This window comes from Nymphaea colorata, chromosome 1 (genome assembly GCF_008831285.2).
Source record: "Nymphaea colorata isolate Beijing-Zhang1983 chromosome 1, ASM883128v2, whole genome shotgun sequence".
Taxonomy (NCBI): domain Eukaryota; kingdom Viridiplantae; phylum Streptophyta; class Magnoliopsida; order Nymphaeales; family Nymphaeaceae; genus Nymphaea; species Nymphaea colorata.
The window spans coordinates 16,985,386-17,013,059 of NC_045138.2; the positions used below are offsets into that span (position 1 = coordinate 16,985,386).

The following is a 27,674-nucleotide window of genomic DNA, read 5'->3' on the forward strand; positions in this document are numbered from 1 at the left end:
ATTGGATCAAGGTGTGATTTCACAAGTCAAATCGCACCATACTCAAAGCTAATCGAGCAGCCAAAAAGAAAAGCAAGATTGGAGACATTAGCAATGTGGCAAAACTTGCTACTTAAGATGATAGGCCTTGAGGGATGAAAATATTCATTTCATATCATGTTTTAACTTGCACACATTGCATGAATTCAAATGCACCTTATAGAAGGTACATACCCATCAATACTCAGGGTTAATTGTATTTCTCATTGGAAGAAAGATACTAGAGATTGAAGCAATGATTTCAGTCTTCATTGTAGTTAAGCTAGATTTAGAAATCGGAAGTGCGCATGCAACAAAAATACACTCAAGAGAAAAAATATGGGGTTGCGGTATTTTGAAAATTTTTAATAAAAATATGTATGGGTTTGCGGTATTTTGAAAAATTTTAATAAAAATACGTACATTTTAGAATTTTAACATTTTCAAAAAACCCCTTCTAAAAGTCTCCATTTTTTATTTAATCTGAGGCATTTTGGCCATTGCACACCCCTGTGCATGCACAGGAGCGTGCATGTAATTCAGTTTCGCTGTGTTGAGGATGACTCTAATCAAAGACACCTTCCTTGCCAGGAACAGTCCAAATGTCACGGCCAGGTTGACGTGACTAACTGTGACGCACTAACACATTCCAAAACCAACAATTACTTCCTGTAACTTGAACCCATAACGTAGTAAAACTTATTTATACAGGAGTTTATGCTTTTAGTAACGCCAAAATTTATCATCTTCTCAGCAGAAAGTAACATAGATAATTTATTTATTGCATGAACCTATAAATAATGTTACTTTCTGCTGAGAAGGTGATAAACTTTGGCGTTACTAAAGGCATAAATTTTTGAATCAACCAGTTTTACTATATTATGGGTTCAAGTTGGAGGAAGTAATTGCTGCTTTTGGGCGCTATTGGTGTGTTGCAGGTGGTCGCATTAGAAGTTTGGCCTGTTGTTGGCAAGGATACTCAGGGTTTTCATCAAACAATGATTTCGACTACAATGAATACAAATGAAAGGAAAGAAAAACAAAGAACAGATAAGAGAAGCGACTTCTAACTAGCCTTCTGCTTACCATATGCTGAAGAGGAGCTTCTTCCATTATAAAAGACGAAAAGTTTGTTCTGTACACACGGCCAGGTTAATGTGACTTCCTGCAACAAACTAACACAGCCAAAAACCAACAATTACTTCCTTCAACTTGAACCCATGACCTAGTAAAACTGCTTTACACAGGCGTTTATGCTTTTGGTAATACCAAAATTTATCATCTTTTCAGCAGAAAGTAACATAGGTAACTTATTTCTTGCATGAACCCATAAATAAATAATCTTTGTTACTTTCAGCTGAAAAGATGATAAACTTTGGTGTTACTAAAAGCATAAATTTTTGAATCAGCCAGTTTTACTATATTATGGGTTCAAGTTGGAGGAAGTAATTGTTAGTTTTGGTCTGTGTTGGTGTGTTACTGTGTTGCAGGTGGTCGCATTAGACATTTGAACGGTTCCTGGCAAGAATACTGAGGGCTTCCATCAAACAATGGTTTCAACTAAAGGAATACAAATGAAAGGAAAGAAAAAGAAAGAACAGAAATAAGAAGTGACTTCTAACTTGCCTTTTGCTTACTACTTGCTGAAGAGCAGCTTCTTCCATAATAAAAGATGAAAAGTTTGTTGTGTACACACTTACAGGTTAACGGCATGGCCAGGATAATGTGATTAACTGTGACACACTAAAAACACCTTGGTCTAAAAGTTTCTCATAATACATAATTGTTGTTGGTTATTTTTTGTCGGTTATAGCGGCGAGTTTAAGCACCACTGCAGCTGTTTTGGGGAAGGTTTAACAACCCCCCAACTATAGGTCCTCATTAAATAAAAAATTAAATTTTTTATAATGCAAATATTCATAAAATTTTTACATAAAACTATACCAGCGATAGATATTGGCTAGTATACATAACAACTTATATTGGCTGTAATAAAATCACCTTTGGTATGAAACCCCCAAGACTATACCCTAATGTCTCTAAGCTTCTAGCTTGCCGTGGGCAATAGGTGAACCTACTATACACACTTTCCCACCATTGACAGCCCAAATGAAAAACGCACTGGAACGTGCCAGCGGCCATGGGATTAGATCTAAAATTTTAAATTTTTATGAGAAACTAATATATAAGTAAGAAAAACTGCTGATAAATATTAATATAAAAGGGGAATTTTTTTGGGGTTTGTATGGATAATTATCCACACCTAGCCTACACCCCTGGTTAAATTTTCCCAAATGAGAGAATGAGATTTTCCCATGTTTAAAACCTCAAAACAGCTAAGTTATTTAGGCCTTGGGCAGCTAAGTTATTTATGTCTTGGGCCTCGTTTGATGCACAGCGATTGCGATTTTACCGTGCATCGGGAAAACTTGCAGTCTTTATACGGTTTTTCACTTTCAAATCAAACACAAGAAAAATTATACTAGCGAGTTAGATGGTTCAGGGTAATTTTACCCTGCAAAAAAGTTGAACCTCGGAGGGTTCGACTTTTTTCCATGGATTTTTTTTCATGATAAATTTACCATTCTAAATTTTACCTGTGCATCAAACAGGGCCTTGAGGAAGAGAATCTTAAGCATTTGTCAGTCGATAAAACACATCCCAAAGAACTCAAACGATCTATGTTGACATTTATAAGTCTTCTAAATATCATCATCTTTTCGAGTGAATGAAATTTGAACTACCACCCGAAGAAGACCGGAGCCCTCACCCAACTCCTCGTTCTCTAAGGACCAATTTTAGTGCCTTGGGATGCTGCTCTTGCTGCCCTTCAACTTGCACATTGGTAGCTCCCCATTTACAACACAAAGAATTGATACCCTGAGATTCAAAACAGAAACTGATCGCCTACCAGTCCCCTACTCAATCTCATTGTGTCAACCTCTTTGGGGATAATAGCCATCCTCCTTTCATTGGAAAGAATGACATTGAAAAGGATAAGTATGTTCAAGAGGTAATAAGTTGAGACTCCTTGGCCCAAGAAATTTACAGGGCAATTCATCAATCATCTTAGCCAATGCATCATGACGTCTAAGCACCATAACCCAAGGAGAGCTGCGGGAACTTTCCTGCTATTCCGACATAAGCTAACAAGGCAGGTTCATTTATTTCATTTCCATGTGTTTTCATGGCAATAAATGGTTTAAGGTTTAAAAACCAACCGATCAACGTTTCCCACAAAAAAATGAGGCCTATACCAGTGGTCGATCTTTAATGGTGTACTAATCCCCCGCCTATAGCTCCTCATTAAGTAGAAAAATAAATTTTTAATAATGCAAATATTCAGAAAATTTTACATAAATCCCCGTCCAAAGAAAATTGGTACCTACATTTATAGGTCACTCGCTATCTAGTCCTTATAATTAACATTAGAGTTTTTTTTTTTTAATTTATTTAAGGGTAAGTGGTTGATTTCACCTAACCATAGCCTTTCCTGCCCACTACCTCCAAGTTTCAAAGAGGTTGCTGGGACAATTCAGAGGGGGAGTGCACTAGGACTCGATAACGACTACCATATGATTTGAACTTAAATCTCTCAATAAGATGTAGGCTGCCTTGCCGCCTAGTATGCTACAAGCACAAGGGGGTTGGTGCAACAGACAAGGCTGGATTGATAAGCGGCTAGTTTCCATTTAGAATCTCATGGGCGTCAACTTTTTGTGTTGCAAAATAAAGATCACTGATGTGCAAGTTGAATCACGGTGAGGGCATTCTATATATTGTTCACAAAATATCTGAACTAAGTAAATATAAAAAGTGTGCTTTTTATCAACTTCATTGATAGTTCATAAAGTGTTACAATATTCAAAATTATTTTTTATAAAAAACAAACGACAACTTTGTGCTGAATTGAATTTGAAAATTAACCAAGTTGACCATCAGTAACTTTTAAATTAATCTATAAACTGTTTGATTAAATAAGATTACTGAATACAAACCATTTGGTCAACTTCAATGATGATTTATAAAATCTCATGTATAAAGTTATTAGCAACGGCAAAGGTATTATTGGCAACAGTAATAGCCATCGCCAATAGTACTTACTGCTGGCATGATTTGCTTCGGATTATGACACCTTGATCCAATGGTCTCCAGTTGATGAGAAGTAACGATTAGTATCATTTTTCACATGCATTTCCAACTTTATTCATTATGAGTCGGGCAACTAATTTGCATCCAGTCCCAACTAATCCTTCAATCTTTTCATGGTGCAGATCATGATATTATCATTCTTAACCAACTCAAATGTTCCAAGAACTAATAAACTCCAACGGTGCCATCCAAGAGACTGTTTAAAGTGAAAAGGGTAGAGAATAATAGTGTCATCTGTACTATAAAAAGATTGAAGGACGAGTTGGGACTGGAAGCAAATTAGTTTGCTCGTGTCATAATGAATCAAGTTGGAAATGCATGTGAAAAAATGATATTTGTTACTTCTCATCAACTGCGGAACCATTGAATCCAGGTGTGATTATACAAGTCAAATCACACCATACTCAAAACTGCTGGAGCACCCAAAAAGGAAAAGCAAGATTGGAGACATTAGCAATGTGGCAAAACTTGCTATTCAAGATGATGGGCCTTGAGGGATGAAAATATTCATTTCATATCTTGTTTTAACTTGCACAGATTGCATGAATTCAAATGCATCTTATAGAAGGTACATATCCATCAATATTCAGGGTTAATTGTACTTCTCATTGGGAGAAAGCAATTATTTCAATCTTCCTTGTAGTTGAGCCACTATATAGAGGATGGCCCTGATCAAAGACATCTTCCTTGCCAGCAACAGGCCAAACATCACGGCCGGGTTAACATGACCGCTTGCAACACACTGACACAACCAAGAACCAACAATTACTTCCTCCAACTTGAACCCATAATGTAGTAAAACTGCTTTATAGAGAGTTTATGCTTTTAGTAACGCCAAAATTTATCATCTTTTCAGTACTATCTGCTGAAAAAATGATAATTCTATACTACATGTTCAAGTTTGAGGAAGTAATTTTTGGTTTTGGGCTGTGTTGGTGTGTTGCAAGCGGTCACATTAACACATCCGTGACGTTTGGGCTATTGCTGGCAAGCAAAGATTCTCAGGGCCTTCATCAAACAATGATTTCAACTACAAGGAATACAAATGAAAGGAAAGGAAAACAACAGAAGAAATGTGACTTCTAACTAGCCTCCTGCTTACCACTTGCTGAAGAGCAGCTTATTCCATTATAAAAAATGAAAAGTTTGTTGTGTAGAGATAGACAGGTTACACTATCCAATTTATAGCTGAGAAATTGACTCAATCTAGAAAGTATAGATACCCTCCTGTGGTAACGAAATCACACCAAATGAGGCAATTACAGATAAAAACAATCAATCTTCCTTTTTATGTAGGGATACTACCTTCTATACCTTAATATCTTCCTTTCTCATAGGCTCTTTTTTCTTTAATTTCTTATTTTGACTGTCCGTTCTGTCCATTTGAGTCTGTGTGTCTCTTTTGTGTCAATTTGGAGCTTTTGATCTTTTTTTTTCCCAAACCTAATAATGTGAAGATAATTTGTTCCATGTTTTTCTGTTTTTTATGAATGCAAGAAACTGCACATAAGATCTGTTGTTTACTGACGCTATTTTGTTCTCAATAAAAAGAAAAATAAAGTACTTCACAAAATATGCAAACAACTTTGCTATCTACATATGAATAAGCATCAAATGGTAAAGGTGCTAGCTGATTGGTAAAATCTACTGAATCCACTATGATTTCGGAAATATCAACGGAAATTATGCCATGAAATGCATGAGCACGTGATTTCCAACTTTCTCATGACCGCTGTTAGAAGACAGTCCACATTAAATTTGTCCTTCGAGTTTGTTTACTAACTTCATCAATAATTTGTCATTGGTCACACTGTGCTTTTGGTATGATTGTTTTAATCAGTGAGTTGAGGGCACCAGCACCGCTAGAATGATATTGAAATGCTTTGCCGTACCATGCAACGCTACCATGGAAAGCTTATGCATTTCACATATTGCAGTTCAGCATTCTCGAATTTTCCACAATATTTGTTCTATGTGTTGGGAAGCTGTAAGTTAATTAGACAGATGTACGCTATGTTTCTATGCATGCTAATTAACTAGCATTCACTTTCATAATGGAATAGTTGTTTCACAATGGATTTTGAAAACTTGATTTAAATGAAATTGTTCCATCGTTGCAGGAAAGACCTGCTTTCAAACAGAAGAAGCTACAAACAGAAATTTCACTGTTCAATTCAAGAATATCAGAAAAGAAAGATCTAAATCATGCCCACAGGAACTCAACTATAGCTACAGGAATATCCGTACAGACAACTATCTCACTAACAATTTGTCTACAGAAATTCAGCTTAACACCTAAGGTACAAACAAGAAGCCTGTACATCCACAGCAGGATCACCAAGCTTTGTATCTTTTATTCCTGGTCACCTTCCGTATCCTTCTTCTCAGCTGCAGCTTCTTTCTTTTCATCTGTAGTTGCAGTCATTTTATTGTCAAAATCCTTCGTCTTCCCAAGCAATATTTCAATCTGTATAGTTTCAGAAACATTCTTAAATCAATTTAACAAATAGTCACTGCAGACTAAAGACTAGCTTGATAATGTGAATTGAATACAAATAAATATAATATTTTAACAGGGATGAAGATGTTCTGCACTATGACTGAATTGGCAGTGGAATCAAGGAAGGATCTGCCTCCAGATTGATTATGTGGTGCTCTCACCTTGGCCTTGTGCACTTGACGGCCTTTATTTTCATCCTTCATATCGATGGTTGATGTCTGGATTTCTGCATCAGAGCAGCATTTTAAGGTTAATGATATTCAAGAGTGAGGCCCTTCTGTAACAGATTGCTACAGCAATTACCAAAAAAAAATTGCATACGGAAAAGACACACGCCAACAGAACAGAGCATTCCAAGAGCTTACTTTTTTCCACAGCCAGTCCATTGTTCTTCAATATCTCAGCAATAGTCACCACCGTAGCTATGGCTGGATTAGTTGTATGTGAAACACATCAGCCACATGAAGAACATAATCAAACACAGGTCATAAAACATGTCAATGTTTGTCAATTGATAAAGGAAGGAAACAAAAGGTATTTGAGCAAGATTGATCAAAAGGTTGTAAATAAACTAGCTGTTCACCTTTTGATCTACAAACATGGCTAGATGCAATGAGTATAAGAAAGAAAATTCAAGTAGAAACAACTAGTTTGAAGATTTAATCCTATCCAGAATAAAGAGTAGTGAGATGATGGAGCAGAACCAAGAAACCAAAATCCATTGGTTGCTTTTACCAATCCCTAATCATAAATTCCGGTAATGAAATTGATCCTTCTTCAATGGCTAACAATTTACTAATCTGCAAATTGGTTACCACTAGTATATCAATTTCCAATAAATTTCAAATGACATCCACCTCGAAAGTTCAGGCAGTGAAGTTACTTGAGAAACCAAAAAAAAAAACTACCAAGAAAAGGTTGCACTTGCACATGTTTTCATTTCCAAATGGCCTACTACGCAAACACCTGAGAAATCATTACACAACACAGAAGCACATAAACAAAAACTAGGTACACACGTTTACTATTAATTCAAAGTCTCAGTTTCTTAAGCGAAATACCCTACAGCCTTAGCGATTAAGCTGAATTATGACAGAGAAGCAAATCACAAAATAAAGAACCAGGCTTAAGGAACACATTTACAAGAAACAGCATGAAACAGAAAACCAACTACTGAAAACCTTGATATATGGATCTCATATTCCAAGAAATGGAAACCTATAGATAATAAAGAAACTCCCCACTTCATGCAGATTAATAGCCATATCAAATGAAGCAAATCAAGATCGCAAGAGAAGCAATTACCCATCCCCAAAGCAGAGAGCTCCACCTCATTATACTGCTGCATGTACCTCTGATAAAAAACAAGTCAAGATTCAGAATTAAAAATAAACAGTGCAAATGAAATAAACGACAACCCCTATAATCAACACTAAGCTCGACGTCCCTGAGCCCCATTTCTTCTAAAGCAACCATAATTGTGAAAACAACAAAACCACCCATCAGAATTTGCACACAAAGCCATATGAATCCAAACAACAAGAAGGTGATCTACTTCGTCAATCCGGAGAAAAGGAAAAAGAAACAAGCAAAACCTCCACCCAGCATTGCCCAAAAACAATCGGAACCCACACATTCTCACACAGAGATTCTTCCGACAACAATAGAACACATAATGGAGGACAAAGAAGGATGAAGAAGTCCAAGAAACCTCCAATCAGACATTACCCAAGAAACCAAATGAGAATAATAGAGAGAGAGAGAGAGAGAGAGAGACCTTGGCGAGGTTGACGTAAAAGAAGAGGGGCTTCTTGGTGTTGGAAACCTGAATCCTGTTCTTCTTCTGGGTAGCCGCAGACAGATTCAAATCTTCCATTGCCTCCTGTACGTGTTCCATCTCTCTCCCTTACTCTTCTCCGTTTCAGAGATGAGGAAGAAGAAGAAGGTGCAGCAGAAGAAAGCGCGCGAAGCAAACAACAGAAACCGGGAGAGCCAAGACAGTGAGCCGTTAGAGAGTCGTGGCCCCCATTTATGGGAATGGGTCCCCCTGGATCGAGCCAATCACAGGACGCCACGTTTTCCCGCTTCGTTAGGCGTTCGTTGACGGATGGCGCCCGTTCGTTTATGACCGGCCGTTTCGGCAGGCGCGAGCGCGACCCCTCCGTCTCGTTTCTTGGTCGAGTTTGACCTTTGACTTCTTGATGCAGGAAACCGATGAATGATCGGGTCGGGTCGGATTGATATCTGACTGAATTGCTCAATATTTAGATTAGATTTAGATTTTAAAATGGACATGTAATTGGATTCGTTTTAAAATAAATATCTGATTGGATTTCCAAATTCAGATTTAGTTTCAAATAAACATCTTGCAGTTAAAAAGTCAGTTTTAAATACATAATAATAATAATAATGAGGTTTGGATTTGGTTCTGTATTTAAAAGTCAAATTTAGATTCGGTTGTAGATTTAGGAGCAGGATTACGACCGGGTTCGGACTTCAAATTTAAAATTCAGATTCAGATACAGTATGAACTTTTCTTCATGTGCATTCAAATTTGGAGGGTGACTACATGAACATTCAATAAAATAAAATGGATATGGTAAAGGGTAGTACATTTAATTTAAATCCAATCTATTGACATCCCTATGGAGATAAACAATCTAGTCCTTGATTAGTAAAGACATCCCGCCATGATTATATTATCCTTGAGCTTTGGAACCACAAGCCCTAAGGGGTCCTTTGGCAGTTGGAACAATTTGTGACTGTTTCATGAATCTACCCCAAAGATTAGAACAGATTCATAAAACAATAGAACCAAGTGTATATGAATCATCTGCCCCAAACGACGCTCATGAGTTCACTCTTTTACCAAACAACTCCTAAGAGTTCACTCTTTTTTTACAAGACGAGACAGTACTGCTGGGTTCTTGAACCCCTAGCTTTGTTGGATCCACTGAAAACCAAGTAATGTGGAATACAATGATGTTTGTTTTTCTAAGACTTAATTACTGCATATTCCTCTATACACAATGCACCACTTGTTACTCATTAGCCCAAAGATTTTGCCATTTCCTGTTCAGATCAGAATCTGATTATTGTTTAGATTCCTTTTTTCTCTGTTTAGGAGATCCAAATTTAGTGAATCCAGATCCAAATCAGACCCCTACCCTCTTAATGTTGGATAACGACTTGGAGTGAACAAGAACAACACATCAGTCCACAAGAACATTCTTTAGAGCCAAATTATGCTTTTAATAACTTGAAGCTCAGAACAGATACTCGATTCCATGCTTTTATTGCAGCAGTTAACTCAGTGGGGGTTACTAAATGCTGATCAAATTCATAGTCAAACTAAACATCAATACAAGCTCACTGGAGGCATAATCAGGTGGCGAGATGGCTCACACTCGAGGTGTCCAAGGTTTGAATCATGCGGTCGTTGTCATGGTCCAGTGTGTTACTCCTCAAGACCGCAAACGATGGCAAGCGCAACAACAAAGTCTTCGAGCAGATGATAAGAGGGATATATAACTGATGGCTTGTTGAAGATTTAATTAAAGTGTTTGATTACTTCATATTTTAGATTCATGGATCTGATGCGGCATATCCACTAAATTCATAGCTCATCAAAGTAAAGATCTAGGTCAGACATAATTAGATCGGCACTTGAAGACCTCACTCTACTTATTTACATGAAGTCTCAATACCTAACATTGTTCGTGATGTTTTATCTTTTACATTGTTTTATCTAGGGGCGTAGTCAGGATCTTTTTTAGGGGCAGGCCAAACAATCCGTAGGTCGGGCCAAGAGGAGCGATGGGTCGAGCCAAACTAAAAAATTTTGATTTTTTCAATATAATTTTTTTTCCTGGGCTAACTTGGGCCATCCCCTGCTCCCTCTGCCCTGGTTCTATCTTTTTCTTTTTTTTTCCCTTGCAGATGCATGGTTTATGCATGCTTGTGGTTCAACTTCAACTATAATTTTTTAGACTATTAACATTACATCTTTATTTTGCTTCATATTTATGCCGATGTAGTCTATACTTCTAGCTCCCTCATTGGTTGAAACCATATTTTAAAGCAAATGAAAGTGCGTTCCATGTTATGCATCTACATGGGAATGAATGTTCTCACTTTTTACTAGAGGGTTGTTTTGGTAATTTACTAGAGAGAGAAAAAAGTCGGTCGTATTATTAAGGGCCATAACATATAACCTGCTCGAGAAGCAAATCGGCCCACGTAATTTGCTTTGCATCGAGTCAAGATTCGACTAATCTTCGATCATTTTCATCCTTCTTTTCTATATTTGTCTTTATTTTTTGATGCACAAGCCAGTACCGGGGGCCACTGGGATTTGATCCAGAATCGTGAACCAATTTGAAAGCAACTTTTCTAAATTCTAATGATGATCAGCTTTCCCATTCAATCCCATTAAACACATTTCCCATAAGAAGAAGAAACGGAGTCTAATGAACTGAGGATTTTATTTGATTGTCTTCAATAGTAAGATCTCATTTGATGGCATCAAAATCATTTTAACTACCTCGCTTTTATGTTCAAAAGAGACGCCTTAAAATAATTTTTGATGCAACAACCATGTTTCTGACGTGCTTTTAGCATCATAAAAGTAGACATGATCAACTGATTTTTTTTTTTTTTTGGAGCGGATATATTAGAGTTTGGGAACTAGATCATGATATAAATGGTCTCCAACCATCTTTTAAATAGAAAAACAAAATTTCCATTGTTCTCATGAACATTTTCATCATCTTCATGATCAATTTTTTTCCCCCTTAGGGACCGGGGTTAGCTGTTCCCAAGCCACCTAGAGGTCATTTGGTAATAGAAACAGTAAGCCTGTCAGATCACCAAGGATTTCAGATCCATGGATTTAAGATTGGACGACTCTCCCTCCAATGTTAAATCCATGGTTTTTAACTTGTAGCACTATAGATTTAAGATTAGACCACTCTCCCTCCAATGTTAAATCCATTGTTTTTAACTTGTAGCATGGATTTGAAATCTTAAATCTATGCTACTGTAAACTGAGGATCTCCCAAAACACACCTTTTTTTATGCAGTCTCGGATCTAAGATCCGAGACTATCATATGCAATCTAATATAGTTTCCTATTAATTTATCCTAAGGATCGGGACATATTCATGAAATGCTAAAACACAGTATTGCACAAATTTATCTTGATTTTCCAGACAGATTCATAAAACACTGTGTTGATGTCTATGATACCAAAACCCCCTCAAAGTATTGTCATTCAAGACAATTTAACGATTCAGATAGATCAACACAAATGTTTTGGCTAAAAGTTGTGCACTAAATCATATTTTATAAAATAAAATCATATTTTTTAATCATTTCGAGTTCTGATGCATTGTGATTCCAAAAATCCAATTAAATTTTCTTAAAACTAAAGTTCGGCTCCCTCCCAAAGAAAAATTTCTAACTCCACCCCTGATTATAGAAACGGCGGATGCAGTTAAACTTGTCCATCCATGATATTTTAGGATAAGAGGCATTGTTAGCACTCAACCTATTTGTGATTTCCAAAAGCACAAAAATCTTACTTAATCAAGAGACCCTTGACTCAGAGGCCACAGTGCCTTCTCCATCATGGCACCAAAAGAAGTTAAACTCAAGGTCAGGTGAACAGCATGTGTTATGGGTCCAAATATAGGCAGAGCCAAAGCATATGCATCTGGTCCAGCCACTAGAACTAGGCATATATACCTTCCAAAGAAGGCTAGCCAATGAGGAATGGAGAAGTGTTTGTTGATGTGGTTAAAGTGGTCCACTCTACCAAATCCAGATCCAAACAACTCATGATACACACTGTGCCACATGGGGAACATGCTTTTTGGTCTTGCATTTAGTGTAATGGGAACAATACAGAGACATCATGAGACAACAGACCAGTGTTCCATGTTTTGTTTGTTTTCTAAACATACTAGAGTCTATTGGGTCCAGTCATGGTCTGTGCCCATGCTCTTGCTACATAATTTGAAGAGGTTTTGTCTCACTTTGACTTCATTCAAGGGACAATGCAATGCCTGAAAAGAAATGTGATATACTGAATTTGAGAAATACTTTCAGGGGAAAAGGAGAATACACATGCTAGGGTTATGTAGGAGACTCTTACCAAGTTATGCTTAGAAGATATTTGAGAAGAACAATATTGTATGCTGGACATAAGGGACACCTTGTCTGTTCCCTGCCATCAAACAATGGACAGATTCAATGTTTTGTCCATTGGAACAAGATAAATGTGAGAACTGGATGCCCTAGTTTCTCCTATATTCCAAACGATCTCTCACTATATGTTCTAAATAAGTCATGTTCTTGTTCTAAATAAGCCATGCTATATTTCATAGTTCGTTGACTCGCTGAGTCATCTCAGGGATTGCCCGAGTTAGGTCGGATCGCTAGAAAACCTCAGCATGAATCAAGGCTAGCCTGGTTTGCTCCCTGACTCAGCCCGACTAAGCCCAACTCAAGTTATTTTAAAACTTGATCGAGTCGACGAGTCAACTTGCTGACCCCATGATCCAGTCGTTTGCTAGTCCCAGTTTCAGTTTGCCAACTATGAACTGAAGTGCTCTTAAAGTTGATAACATGTGCCACAGAAACACAAAGTTCTCATAGAATACCATCTTAGTGCATCTTAATTTTAAATGGTTCCACAAAAGTATTCACTTGTTTGATAATGATGAGCATTCCTTTCGGCAGTAGGCCCTACGTATCTTATCAAACGGCGGACACATTGGTCGTCTTTTATTGTTTCTCTAGAACAATTTTTAGGCTTCCCACACTGTTCATTTTTACTGGTGAGCAGAATAAGTATTTCATCCTACTATCCAACTAAGAGACAAAACTCTTACTTTTCCTTTTATCTTGAATGATATCAAAACCTACTTTCGGTGCATTAGCATTTTACAAATGCATAAAAGGAAACACCATACTCCCTGAAACATGTGTCTTATTGTTCGAAACCTACCAGAAGTGCCCAAATTCTAGCTAGCTGAAACCCATCGCCCCTCTAGGTGTCACGGGGCGCGGCACAACAACCATTCCAACCGCCGAAAACCTAAAGGGGGGCAAGCAGGTGTGTAGATAACTTGAAAACAAGGGAACACTAGGTGCGACAAGGAAAAAGTGTGTTCGATACACCTCTCTTTACGACCACATGTCCGAGATGGAAACGACACGTGACGCCCTCTACCAAGCAATCAAACACGCCCTAAAAAGACGACCAACTATTGATTCTTTGACCACCTTTTCAACTTGAAGCCTCACGTTCATCACCTCCGCCACGCCGACCGAATCGTCGGTAGCTCTTGCTTCCCGCATATCTCATAAATAAAAACAAAATCTACTGCTTCCATCTTGTTCACATCGTCGCATTATATGCCAAAACAAGCTGTCAATTTGTCACCTTTTTTTTTTTCAATTAAAAAAGGAGACGATTCGTGCGTTTTTCTTTTGTCCAAAAAAGAAAGGGATTTTTTTGTCTGTGGATTTTGTCTAGGGCATGCAACGCAGCTCTTTTAAGATGGCGTGGACCCAAGCGAAGGGGCCCCCAAAAGCACGCCCACCACCTGTTTGTTGAATTGTCTGGTGAAGGTCAAAAGCTTATTTGGTTCCTTCCAAACAGCCCCATGAAAAAGGTGGATGGTCTTCGTTCCCACCTGCCAACCCCACCGGTTAAGGCCACCACGTCGGAAGGCTGTTAATCGGGTTGGGCCGGGTCGAGCCCAATCTTAAGTATCAGGTATCAGGTATTGGGCCGGGCATGAGCTCGAGTTCCAGGCACCGAGCCCAATTCTTATTGGGCGGACCGGGCCAGGCCGAACCAGCCCGATGCTCAGGTCTAGTGGAAAGACCGTTGAAATGTCGAACACGCACCCCGGCTGCACCACCTTTGATCCGGCAACTGGGAGCTGTGGGACCCACTTGACCGCCCTTCCACTCAACCGGCGTCCCCACCAAATCATCACGAACCCCCCACTTCTATTTTGTCTTCTTTATTTTTTTAATTCTTTGTTAATGGAAAAGAACAAAAAAATAATACACATTGATTCCTTATCCTTCCCCTCCCTAACCCGCTTTATATAGACGCCAACTTGCTAAAATATCAGATCCCCTTTTTTCCCTAACAAGTTTCGTGTGAAACTCGTGAACTCATTAGGTGGAGCTTTTAGTGCCACCTCTTAGGTCCCAGACATTATAACATTATATATATATATATATATATATATATATATATATATATATATATATATATATATATATATATATATATATATATATATATTACACTTTTGAACTTGTGGTATAAGTTAATGAAGTACGATTGGTATGAACTAGAGGCTGGATTTTTTTTTAATGTAGAGGATGATATTTTAGGTTAAAATATTTATGGCAATTGAATTTTCATGGAGAAAACCTGGCCCTGCTGTACTTGGAAAACTTAAGCGTTGAATCCCTTGAAGTCAATGACGTAGAATTTCCAGAGAGCCAAAAAAAAATCACGAAAACTGTGTTCTGTACAGAGCATATTTTATAGTCCATTTTGGTAAGAATAGATGCTTGAAAGATGTCTCTTTAGTAGATATACAAATTTTCAAGTTGAGCATATTCATTACAAATGTAGGTTGATCATATCTAATCATTTAAATACCATCCAAGTGCTACTTCTTATAAAATCAAACATTTCTTTTATATATATAGAACATGAGACATCTTGATAAACAAATGGATGGAGGAAATATATATATTACATGACCATTAACTATAATTTATGATGCAGTAACAAGTCATGGTATTAACAACTAATTATGGTATTTTATAAATTGATTTTTAATTTTTAGGCATTTGACAACATCTAGAAGATGATAGAATTCTCCTATATTTGTCATAACATTATACGGATAATGTTCATCATTTTCTTATGTATATCATAATATGACACGAATAAAGCTCGTCCTTTTCTTAGTTAATTGTCATGCCCACTTAGTTGTATATAAATATACAATAATACCAAAGAATGGATGGGATTACACCTTATCTATGAGTTGGCATTCCTAACTATTCCGGTCAATAAAGACGCTACGCTAAAGGAGAAAAAGGAAGCCCACTACATTATTCGTATAATCCAACTCTATAATTAATTAAAGCATTTATCGCCAAGTAGAGAACATCAAGTGGGCTCGGAGTCGGAGGTGATCACAAATGGAGGGTTAGGTCGCACCGTCATAACTAAGAGGGTTCCCCCTTCGAGCCCCACTAAGATCACACCCACTTCTTATTTGCGTATGGAGATAAGAAAGCATTAAGCATATGCCTTTAAATTAAAAAATGTATATATAAAGAAAAGTCAATTTGTTTAGTTAGTCAAACAGAATTTTGCAATCAACCATAAATGCATTTAAAAACAGCTTTCAACATGATAATCTAGATTTCCAGTTGCTAGTTTGATTCTGCGGACCCCAAGAGGTTGGTTGTAGCTGGTCAGATTAGCAACTAGTAGAAGGCCCTGGTTCGATTCTCATGGGTGTCAACTCCCTGTGTATGTCAATGCAATCCTAAACTCTAAATTACAAACCCTAAACCTATAAATTCATCTGTTTCGACTCGTGAACGCGGCCTCGGGATCGGCTCCTAAGGTTGAAAATTTTGTTCATGCATCGCTATCAAGATTCTATGGTACATGAATTCAATATCCAAGTTGCACCAGCTATGTCTCATAATGCTAATGGCATGAGTAGCTAGATTGAATAACTTCATACACTGTAGATGTTTGACAATATGATGCGCATCGTGTACGTGTGAGCTGCAATATTAATGCCACATTGAAGATGGGTTGTTCATTCTGATGACAAAAGGTATCCATGTTCCTCATGTCCCTTTCACCTGAGCCACGCTCCTTCTTTTAATTGCATACCACACAAGACAAAAGGCTATATAAACCATACGCATCGGTTTCCTTAGTGGGCAGATGTTCACTAAGGAGTTGAAGCTAAGGAGTTAGGACAACTAGGGAAGACCCTAAATAGTTGGTGGCTGGTTGAGAGTTCAAAGCAATGAATTTCTTTGCAACTAAACAAGTCTCAACCTCGTCATTTTGCTCGCGGAGTTTTCACAAACTAGAGATTCGGGTTTGACCTCTATTCAATTAAGAAGATGAAGCCCCTTCCACTAGGCGTGAACATCGAGAGCTCGACTTGTGAATGAGTTTGAGCTGAGTCATTTGCTTAACGAGTCGAGTTCGAGTTCATGAGTCGACTCGTTCAAACAATCGAGTTGAGTTCGAGCTCAACACGTAACTGCCGAGTCGAGTTGTCGAGCCTTAATCAAGTCGATATATTCAAATGAGTTTACGAGTTTGTCGAGCCTTAATCGAGTTGAGCTCGAGCTCAACACGTAACGATGAATATCAATTCTATTCAAACGAGTTTGTCGAGCCTTAGTCAAGTCGAGCTCGAGTTCAACACATAACTGTCGAGTCGAGCTCAAGCTGCTTCCATCGAGCTATTCTCGAGCTCAACGTTTCATTAGTCGACAAGCCGAGCTCCAGCTGACTAAACTCGAGCTCGACTCGGCTCGTGTTCACCCCTATCTCCCACCCCTGCCATTTGGGTGGCTACCTGGGTCTTCATCGACGTATGGGGCGGGGGTAGCGTAAAGTCAATTTGCTACTACTCTCTGCGTCATTGACCCAGGGGCATAACACCCATGGAGATCGAACTGATGACTCAGTTATGCCACTTGGGGCATCAAAGAAGAGATTGACCCAAGTTAAACTTAACAACCTCGGAACTGAAGGAGGTCAGGAGTTCAATATTTAAAGTATGTTGGCGCAATTTGGTAGAAAGTTTGCCTAACCCCAACTTATCAGTCAACAAAATATCATCTTTTTTGAATGGGTGGTAGGATTTATTGTAAGCTTATGAAGGTCATGGGGTTGCTTTGGGGCAACCAATAGTTAAAGAACTTAGTGGAATACTGGAATCTTAGGGTTTTATATGAAACAAGGAAAGTTTTGTATTCTTGTTAAAGCCTACCACCTTTTTCCTTTTTCTCTTTTGTTTTATACCTTGATAGGAAATGGCATCTTCCTTTTAAAAAAATTGAAGAGATGGTCTATAAAGCGACGAGTGCAGCACCTTGTTGCCAACAACCTTCGCCATACAAATGCCAGGGAAGCTTCTTGAGATTCTCTGTGTGAAGGGGAATGGGAAAAATTAAATGAAAAACGAATCGCTTCAACAAACTTTGTCCTTCGAGGAGAAAAAATAAAAGATCTTGCATTCCTCTTTCTGTTTCTCTTTTCAAAGTTTAAAATAATTCAGTTGAGTTCTTGTAAGGTCTGAACCAAGACCAAGCAACTCCAAGAATGCTGACCTCATGTCATGCTTGTTACTCAAACAAAGGACGCATTGTTTCGAGAACAGCAATTTTAAGAACAATAGTTCAAAAGTAGTCTCAAAAAGCATTTGGTAAGAGGAACATTATGCTATTGAAATACATGTTCACCTACTATATGATTTACCAATTAACACCATGTCTTCGTTTGAGAACATATGATGCAACTATGTTTGATTATCCTTTTTATGTTTGGAAAAATAAATGCCAGACAATTATGCCCTGTTTAAATGGAGGTAAAGGATGTTCATCCCTGTCTCCTTTCCCTCCCATTTCCTTTCATTTCCCTCCATCCAAACGTGGCTTAGAGACAAATTATCCCTACTAAGTTGAGACAATGCCTTGAAAAAGTGGAAATATTTTCAAATATAAAAAAGTTAATGACAGGAAAAAAAAAGGATAAAAATGAATATGAAACTGCAAAAGTTGCCCTCAACTTACCAATTCATGAAGAAGAAACTTTAGATATAACCAATCATATAAAAAAAATAAAAATTCCCAACTTCAGAGTTTCCAGTTAAATTGCCAAAGTTTCATTGGTGCACAATTAGATTGGAGTACCATTTTGGGAAATTAGAGATTGAGTGCAGTTTGGAAATTTGAAAAAAGGGGTTGGAGGGGTTTTACTTTTACACATTGACCAACTTGGCAGGTTTGGTTTGGAGAGTGATGGAGGGAATTGCTCTTAGTGTTTGTTATATTCATGTGGATGTATGACCCACAACCAACAATCAAGGCACAAAAATTGTAGACTCTTCTTCCTGGCAGACCTCCTCACCCCTTTCTTCAAGGGCACCTGATCATGTGCTTTTAGTTATGAGGCCAATCAAATATCCTGCTTTATCCCGTTTTTCCCGGATAAAGTGGTGGTATATCCCGAAATCCAAAACTTTTCTACTGCCTTGCTACTCTGTTTTTCTCCCTTTTAAAATAGGACTAGATTTTTCAAGTAGACGCATACATTCAACCGTTGGATCTGATTTGCAAACCCTGCGATCTGGATCGGACCCAGTTTTGGTACCAAAAGATCTGGAGAGGTAGTCTAGTCAGGTCTGATCTGTACACAGGTTGGATTTGGTTCAAGTAAACAACTGGATTCCGCTTGAACGAGTTTTTCGGCCTCAGTGGATCACTCTAGCCAGGACTCGGACCAGGACCCGATCTTAAATTAGAAAACGAGCAAAATCGTCAAAGACCGTTCACCCATTTACGTCATTTTACAGGTAGGCCGAGGTCTGTTGAGCTACCGCTTTGGATCAGATCTGGTAACGGTCTCAATCCCTCGATCTCGCACGTCCTTGTCCAGATCCAGATCTGGTATCACTTTCTTGGCCTCTTCCCCGAAAACGTTCGCCATTCTTAGCAGCCTTTGGAACCAAATCCCGAGAAAAACAAAGAGTTCTTGAAGCTTCAAAAATGGAAAAAAAAAGGGGGAGAAACTACAAGACACGCGATAAAAAGAAAACTTCACGACATAATAACGTGGAAACTGAAATTAACGGGGATAGAGGGGGGGAAGGGCGTGTTTGGAATTACGCGGAAAGGGCAAGGCCAATAAAGTCATCGGAAATTTGAATGAAGACGCGCTCGACGTCCCTTTCTGTTTTTGGACGCTGGATTGTTCGTGTTCCCACGCGAGCGAGGAGAGAGAAAGTAGAGAGAGAAAGTGAAAGAGGGGGTGGGGCCGGGGAGAGAGAGAGAGGGGAGGGTCGCGATTCACGGGGCCAGGCGGGGGCCCAATAAATACGATCCCGCGCGCGACTTTCGAACTTCTCTTTCTCTTCTCTCCCTTTCTCTCTCTACAGTCGGTGCAACGAGACAGACTGCCCGCACTGACCACCGGTGGTGGGTTAGGGTTTCCAGAGTGACGCCGTCAACTTCCCCACCATTTCCCTCTCCTTCCCTCTGCCTACCTCTTTCGCTCTCTCTCTCTCTTTCCTCTGTGTGCTTATATTTGACTTCCCGGGCGCTTGCTTGAGGGGTAGGTCAGTGGTGCGGCGGAGCTTCTGGCGGAGGAGGAGGACGATGACGGTGATCGGCGATTAAGGCGGAGGTTCTTTTGAGGATCCATTTGACGGTGAGGAGTGGCTCGTTTCGACGTGCTCTTAGCTGTCCGCTTTCTGTCTTTGACCGAGCTAGGATGTTTCCCGGGTTTTAGGGAAATTGGCGTTCTCTGTGGCGTGTGCAGGGTGTTTTTTTTTTTATTGTGTTGTATGGGGAGATCCCTTTGGAGGCGAGGTTTCGGCTCGGGTTTTGGTTGCGTTTTCTGCTAACGCCCTTTCTTCGCCACGAGCTGATAGCTTTTCTATCCTTTTTTTTTTGGCGGAGAAAATCGGCGGGAACGGGTGTTTTCCGTCCCGCTCTTTCAACGGAAAAAATCAGTGGGGTTCGTGTTTGTTGAACTTATCTGTTGTTGCTTTCTCCGTTTCTCGTGAAAATTTTCGTTTTGCTTGTTTATTTCTTCTGTTAGTGGCAACTATGGATTCTCCCTCTGTCTTCTATTTAACAAGATCTACTTGTCCGTATTTTTATTCGTAAGCCTTTTCGCTGCATTTTTTTTTATTTGTCTAATCTGTGTAAATGACAGTAAAGTTATTTGGGTTTGGAATTTTTCTATATTTTGTTCTAGCTTGACGGCTATGTTCTTCAGCCTCTCTTTGTTTCTAATGTTTCCGTAAATTCTCTCTCTTAAACTTATACCATCCTTTTTTACAAGTGGGTGACGGAAAACCAAGCCGTCCAGGTTGTACATCCTTCTCCCATGGCTGCTCTGTCTATAGTCACAAGCGTTTGTTTGGTTGGAATAGTTTCCTCCTCCTATGTAATTTCCTGGCCTATCACGGTGGCTATTACTGTGTGCTTTTCTCGTCGCAATGTTCGACATGATTAACTGACGAAAGCCTTTAAATTTTTTCCTTAATTGGTCATTGATTACTGAACTAGTTCTGTACCAGCCAATTAGTGATATTTAATTGTCTCTGTGCTACCTTTTGGATTTGGTACACTTTCAATCACTCTTATTTGCTTGTGAAACAAAGAAGTACCCATATATCCTTTGCATGCTTTAGCTTTTATTTGCTGATAGGTTTCTCTTTGTTTGGAAAGTCAAACAGCAAGCCATTTGGTGCTTGCGTTATTTTTACGGTTAATTCGTGTCTCCTTTTTTCCTTGTGATAAAAAAGAAAAGGCCGAATGGTTAGCGGTTGTTCATCTTGAGGACTGTTGCATGTTTTTACGTCATACTTGGATTACTGTGAAGAAGGGATCTTCTTAGATGAATTGCATGCAGTAAACTGTCTTTGTTTTGTCACTATTGCTTGCCGCTTTCTTCTTTATGCAATAGATAGGAATTGTTGTAAGCTGTTACTGGTCTTTTTTGTGGTTGTTTTATTTTTAATAACAACAATGACATGAACTTTGTTTTTTTTCCTTGTCAGAAATCAGTTAGAAAATATAATATTTTTTCTTTATATGTTGTTGAAGTCTTTAATGTTAGACAAGCATCCATTGTTATGCTCCTTTGCAATTTAAGAAAATAGAATATCTTTCCGTTATATGTTGTTGAAGTCTTTCATGTTAGACAAGCATCCATCGTTGTGCTTTCTGCAATTTGAAGCCAAATTCTTGTTTTCTAGTTTTGTTCTTCTTTGTTAAGGTTGTTGTTACAAGCAGTATATTGGATCTCTTGTTTAGTTCAAAATTTAACTTCTGCATGTGCCTACGGGTGAACAAGTGCAATAGGCCGCATAACTAGATTTTTTTTCCCTTATTCAATGTTGAAATATTTTGAGACAATTGATGAAGAGCCCATCCTTGACTTCAAGCCTTGTCACCTTCCAAAAAGATTGTGGAATAGTATCTTGTTGTTTGTGTCACAGAAATAGTAAAAATATAATGTGACTGATGATCCTTGATTTTGATAGTTGAGGTTATAAATTTTGGGTTTACAGTGAGTAGAGAGTTAATTAACCATCCCATGTACAAAGCCAGAATTGATGGATTTGTGAATTTGTGAAGGTCTATCTGCTGGATCTCATTAGTTTTAAACTGGTAAGTAGAAATTGTAAGCATCTCCAGATTGCAAGTTCTTGGACCAACAAGTGTGAGGTCAGACCTGAATTTCTACTGGTATATTGAAATATATTAGTGTGAAAGGAATGGTGTGATTGTCTTGTAGTTACAGTTAAAATTAGGTTGCTTGTTGTGGGATGGAATATGGATATAGGCAAAAATATTAAAGAGAGACAGCTAAGTGGAAACCATGTTTCTACCTTATATGCCGACACCTAAGAGGAGGTCAGGGGGGTTGGGAAAGATGGTGGAAATGAGAGGGGGAAAAAAGAGTGGGGTGGGGGGAGTGATGGAGGGGTTTTTTCATAAATGGGTGAGATATAGTCTGAAAGATTAATCTCTTTATGGACAGTTCAGGTCTTCTGCTGTTTATCCTGAGTTTTTAAGTAATAAAGTTGTTTACATTCAAATAATACACAATTATGAAGCTTGTCAGAAAATGTTAAATAAAAATAAAGTAGCAATTATTTGGCTAAAGAAATAGTTGAAGACATTTCTCTTTAGCTTTCATGTGCGGAATGGACCTTAGATGGTATATGTATTTGTTGAATGTGGCTGTAGGCGAGAGATAGCTTACCATGGATAATCTGCTTTGACTGCCCACTTTCCTCTCAGTTACAAGGAATCTTGATCTGAATTGTTTGACTGTTCATGTTGAGCTTCCTGTAGGCTAACCTTCTAACAGTGCACATGCTGTCTTCACTGATACTTGGTTGTCAGACTCTCTTAATGGGCTTCTAAAGACATGACCTATCATTGTGGACTGAGCAGTTTAGATCTTGAGAAACTTATGTTCACCATGTCCTGTGCCATTATGTGCTGTAGATTTTTTTTTTCTGGACATTTTCCCTGTGTGTGTGTTTTTTTCATGGTTAAGTTGCTAGAGTGTGCTAATTGTTTCCGCTAACTGGTGTCTTCCTCTTCTAATAACAGGATATTATTCTCCAGTGTTTCTCAACGATAGAATACAATATGGTCATGGAGGAAAACGAACGGTACCTGCAACCTGTCTGCCCTGTAGAGTCAAGGGATGCAAACAAGATGGTTGGTGATGGTCATTCTCCACCAGTACACGTCCAATCATTAAAGATTGAAATTGAGGGCACTGTTTCTGTCAAAGTTGATTCTTTGTGCATTGAAAATGAGAACCACGAACAAGATACTGCAAAAGATATAGTCTCTGAGAAACATTCAACTTGCCAAGCAAGAGCAGAAGAGACTGGGATAACTAAACCTGTATCTTGTGGAAATCATAAAAAGTTGTCGTCCCCTATAAATGGTATGCAAGACTAGATATGTTGCATGAAGGAAATCATTTCCATACTTGCATAACCATCTGCAATATCCTTCCTTTTGTGCAGATAATGCTAGAAATGTTCAAACAAACCGCACTATCCCCAGCCCGTTTTCATTGGAGACTGAAAAGCGTGCAGTTAATGGTAGTAAGTCTGCCTATGTTCACTCAGCCCCTATGAATGCGGATCGATCACCATCAAATTCATATGGTCAGATGTCTTCGATGGGACCAAAGAAGACTCAGGTACTCCCTCTGGTTTTTAGTCATGTGAACAATTGTGGTAATTTTATTGTTCCAAGGCGTACTCTTTTTTTTTTTTGGGGGGGGGGGGAGAGGGAGATTACACAAGCACATATGTGCTATATAAATGATAGCTTGGATACTTTTTAATTGACTTTATTTGGATGGTTTTCATGGTCTTGTTTGTGTTAAAGCCAATATCACCTACCATGTCAAGGAAGTTACCACACGAGTCTGCAAAGTCGCCTGATGATGAAGACACTTGCTCCATTGCATCGTATCCTTGACTTGCCTACAGGAACAAACACTCACATCTGGCTATATTTATAAAAGGTGTTTCTTGTGCTTTTTCACAATTCTTTAACATTGTATAGAACCACAGCATCAATTAGATCATCAAGAACCAGAGCATATGTGCCATCTGCGCCTACTTTTCGGTGCTCCGAACGTGCGGAGAAGCGAAAAGAGGTAACATTTCTTTACCCTTAATTGAAATTGGTTTCTAATCAGATAATTCTTTTCGGAATACTACAATTGTTTGCTTAATTTGACAGTTTTATGCCAAGTTAGAGGAGAGACAGCAGGCTTTACAGGCAGAGAAAAGCGAGAAAGAAGCTAAGGCCAAGGTATGAGTGACTGTTCATCTTTTAAGGTACACTTTTGCAGTCTGTCGAAGGTGGAAGCTGAATGCCTTATTTTTAGTATTCATTTTATTCCCTGAAGCTTCTCATAGCTATTAGCCCTGGCTAAATAAGCAAAGCTAATGTTGCAGGAGGCAGAAGAAGCAAGACTAAAAGAGCTTAGAAAGAGTTTGACATTTAGAGCTAATCCTGTTCCTAGCTTCTATTACGAGGGCCCCCCTCCCAAGGTTGAACTTAAAAAGGTATGAAGATGTACTCCATGTTCTCCAGAGAACTACCTGTCGATGTGATATTTTCTTGAAGTGCAAGTCTTTATCTTAATAATAATTAATAAGTAATTATAACAATAAATTCCAGAATTATATGTTCATCTTTACTTTGAACATTATTGTCATTCTTTTGAAAATAAATGTAGGGGGTCTAACCCCCAGCAAGGCGTTTCATTGGTGCTTTGAACACAATTTATTATTTCCTGTCTTTTGTGTGCTTCTAAGTTTATTGAGTTCAACCTCACTTGCAGACCCCTCCAACCCGTGCGAAGTCACCGAAGTTTAGCAGGCGAAAAAGCTGTGATGCAGTCAGCTCAACACCATCCCATTCCGAAAATAAGGCATCTTATGTGAGGGTTACCCGCCACAGTACGGGTAGCTATAAGAATTCTGGCAGCTCGGTCGAAAATGATAAGTGTTGCAGCAACACCAAGGCTTCTTGCAAAGATAGAAGCGGGAGCAAAGCTGTAGAGAACGGGAAACTGACCCCTTTGAAGGTTTCGGGACAGGGGAACATAAATGCTTCTGCTGGTGCTGTTGTGAAGGATGTAGTGGTGCAGTCTTGAGGTTTTTTTTTCTTTTATGAGCAAAGTGAATTGTTTGGATCTGTCTCTGGTATGTGAATGTTGGTAATGCGCATAATTTAGCGGCAGCCGTTGAGTGCGTATACAAACTACGAGACTCTTCTGAAAGATGTAAATTCTGTAAGCTATGTGTGTGCCTATATACAAGTGTTTGTGTGACTATCTTCCCTTACTGATCGCAAGATTTGGACACGTTCTTCCGTTATAACTACGTATGACATGATGGTTTCAAAGTATATAAACATTTGGTTTCTAGATATCTAGACATTTTCATTCCTTAATTCTCACCACGGTCAGCCGAGGCATGAAAATGTGAGTTTATAGATATATGATCCTTGCCCATTCCTGCATCTTCTTCTTTTAAGCTACTCTTTTGCAGTAGTATTGTCCAGAGAATTTGTCTATTTTCAGATGCAACATGAGCTTAAGGTTGTTAGGTTAGTATTTGTCTCAGGTTATGGATTCTTGTCATTCATTATACTCCTAGATTTGTGTGTGTATTCTTAAACTGAAATTGGAATTGGGTTTTGTTTTTATCCTCGCGTTTGCATAGGACTGAGAAAAATGACTTTGGTTTATGGTGATGGGCATGACAGGAACGGTGTCCAAACCAAAGCCTTGGAAATAACTCTACCCCATCGAATCTGGCTTGTACAAACTTCGGTGAGCGTGAGGGAATCCCACCATGCTATTTTTGCAGTACAAAAGAGTAGCACTTATAAAATAAAACTAATGCTATTTTTTGCAGTACAAAAGAGGAGTGGGCCAACCAGCCTAAACTCAATTGTCGTATAGAGGCCTTGTTGGTAGCATGAGTAAAATATAAATTGTCAAGGACACGTCGATTAGGCGCAGAGGAATTTGGAGCTCCGCTGCATTATATTTGAAACTCCAAATTTTCCATCTCTTAAAGTGCAGGTACACCAAAAAAGCCTCAACTTGCAAGATGATTTTCTCCTCCTTAGAAGGCGGCCTGGTCTAACTAATTTAATTTGCTGCCCTTTTCAATGATGCAATACACGTTTAATGACGGCTTTCGTCATTAAAAAAGAAAAACAGCAAGAGGATGGCCGGAAACTTTCTAAGTGCTTGGCACGTTCTGTGCATTGACAAACTCTTCTGGTTGCGTCTTCTACATGGCAATCAAAGGATCAGCTTCTCCGTCCATGGCAGCCACGTCCATCTGTTTGACCGTTTTAAAACCCGTCATGCTCAGGCACTCATCAAAAATCAAAGCTGGCACGTATCACACGATACCTTCTGTATGGATAAACTTCGGAATCGAAAACAATTCGAACTAAGCTCATTTTTCTGATGTTTGTATTGTTTTAATTATAAACTCAAAGCAATGAATGGGTATTCATTTGCTGCTATAATTTAGTTAACGTAGAAAAGAAAAGGTGAGGAGTGGGAAAAGTATTTCATGAACTAATTTTTTCTTTTTTATGAGATACTGAATATGTAGTAGTTAAAAAATTTTCAATTTAGCTTTAGAGTAGTACGTTATAACCGGACCCAGGTTCATTGTGGTCCAACATGTAAATTCAAAGGTTTTAGAGTGGGCTCTGTGAGACATACGGCTATAGAGCCCCCACTTATCGCTACCCTTGGCCCAGAGGAGAGCTGAAACTCCTACTCAACTTTCCATCTCCTTATAGAACAGAATATGCTTTCAGTGTTTCTAAATGCTACCCCCGTCATGCTTCAACTTGCGTGTCAGGGATCTTTTTTTTATAGCACAAAGATTTGACACCATGAGAATTTGAAATAGAAATTGACCGCCTATCAGCCTCTGCCTGATTAGTGCGCCAATTCCTTCAGGGACGGGTACTTCAGATCTTCTATTCGAGATGAACTATCATTCTAAGACATCCAATTTTTAAGATTTTAGACTATTGATTTCTTAAAAAATCTAAAGTCTTACGGTTGAAGGATGCAAAAATGAAGGTTAATGGTTATCTTAGTCCATTAAATAGAGTTTTTTTGTTATAATCCAAGGGGAGGCCCCATATGAGACGTAAACGCCCCTTAGTTATGAACTCGTTTTAGAGGAACTTTTTAATCAAGAAAAGAACAATAGAAACTCCTTGGGTCGATTTTCTCTTCTCAATATTTTTTGCTTTTACATAAAACTTCACACTCTAAGACATACTCTTAATACACATTAAAGTCTTTCTTCTCTTCGGGTTATCAAATATCTTTTCACTATTGAAGGAATAAAGATAATATGCCACATGTGATAAGAGAAAAATGTAAAAACTGCAAAGTTAAAAAGGCACCATATTGAGTTTGGACCTTTTGTCACTCGACTGCCTGAAGCATCGCCTGCTAAAGTTTCGAGGTCGGAGCTCGCTCTCATCTTGAGAGAAACGAATTCTTCAAGCAAAGCTATCTGTCAATCATCTTTGTTGCTTAATACCGAAAGCAACCTGATAAGATTCGATCCATCGTGTCAACAGTGGGAGC

The 27,674-nt window shown here is 38.6% G+C and overlaps 2 protein-coding genes across 2 annotated transcripts; one reads left to right on the plus strand and one right to left on the minus strand.

Moving 5' to 3' along the window:
* Nucleotides 1-6,315: 6,315 nt before the first annotated feature.
* On the minus strand, nucleotides 6,316-8,659 carry LOC116268073 (uncharacterized protein At2g34160-like). The gene is made up of 5 exons (XM_031649892.1): nucleotides 8,448-8,659; nucleotides 7,976-8,024; nucleotides 7,036-7,098; nucleotides 6,832-6,896; nucleotides 6,316-6,637 (listed from the first exon to the last, which is right to left on the minus strand). Exons 1-5 carry the CDS (start codon nucleotides 8,565-8,567, stop codon nucleotides 6,524-6,526), a joined length of 411 nt encoding a protein of 136 aa, XP_031505752.1. The 5' UTR covers nucleotides 8,568-8,659; the 3' UTR covers nucleotides 6,316-6,523.
* Nucleotides 8,660-19,869: 11,210 nt separating this feature from the next.
* LOC116263918 (protein WVD2-like 1) lies at nucleotides 19,870-25,368 on the plus strand. Its single transcript, XM_031643745.2, has 8 exons — nucleotides 19,870-20,183; nucleotides 23,111-23,456; nucleotides 23,539-23,717; nucleotides 23,909-23,991; nucleotides 24,089-24,182; nucleotides 24,269-24,340; nucleotides 24,487-24,597; nucleotides 24,876-25,368. Exons 2-8 carry the CDS (start codon nucleotides 23,150-23,152, stop codon nucleotides 25,188-25,190), a joined length of 1,161 nt encoding a protein of 386 aa, XP_031499605.1. The 5' UTR covers nucleotides 19,870-20,183; nucleotides 23,111-23,149; the 3' UTR covers nucleotides 25,191-25,368.
* Nucleotides 25,369-27,674: the final 2,306 nt, after the last annotated feature.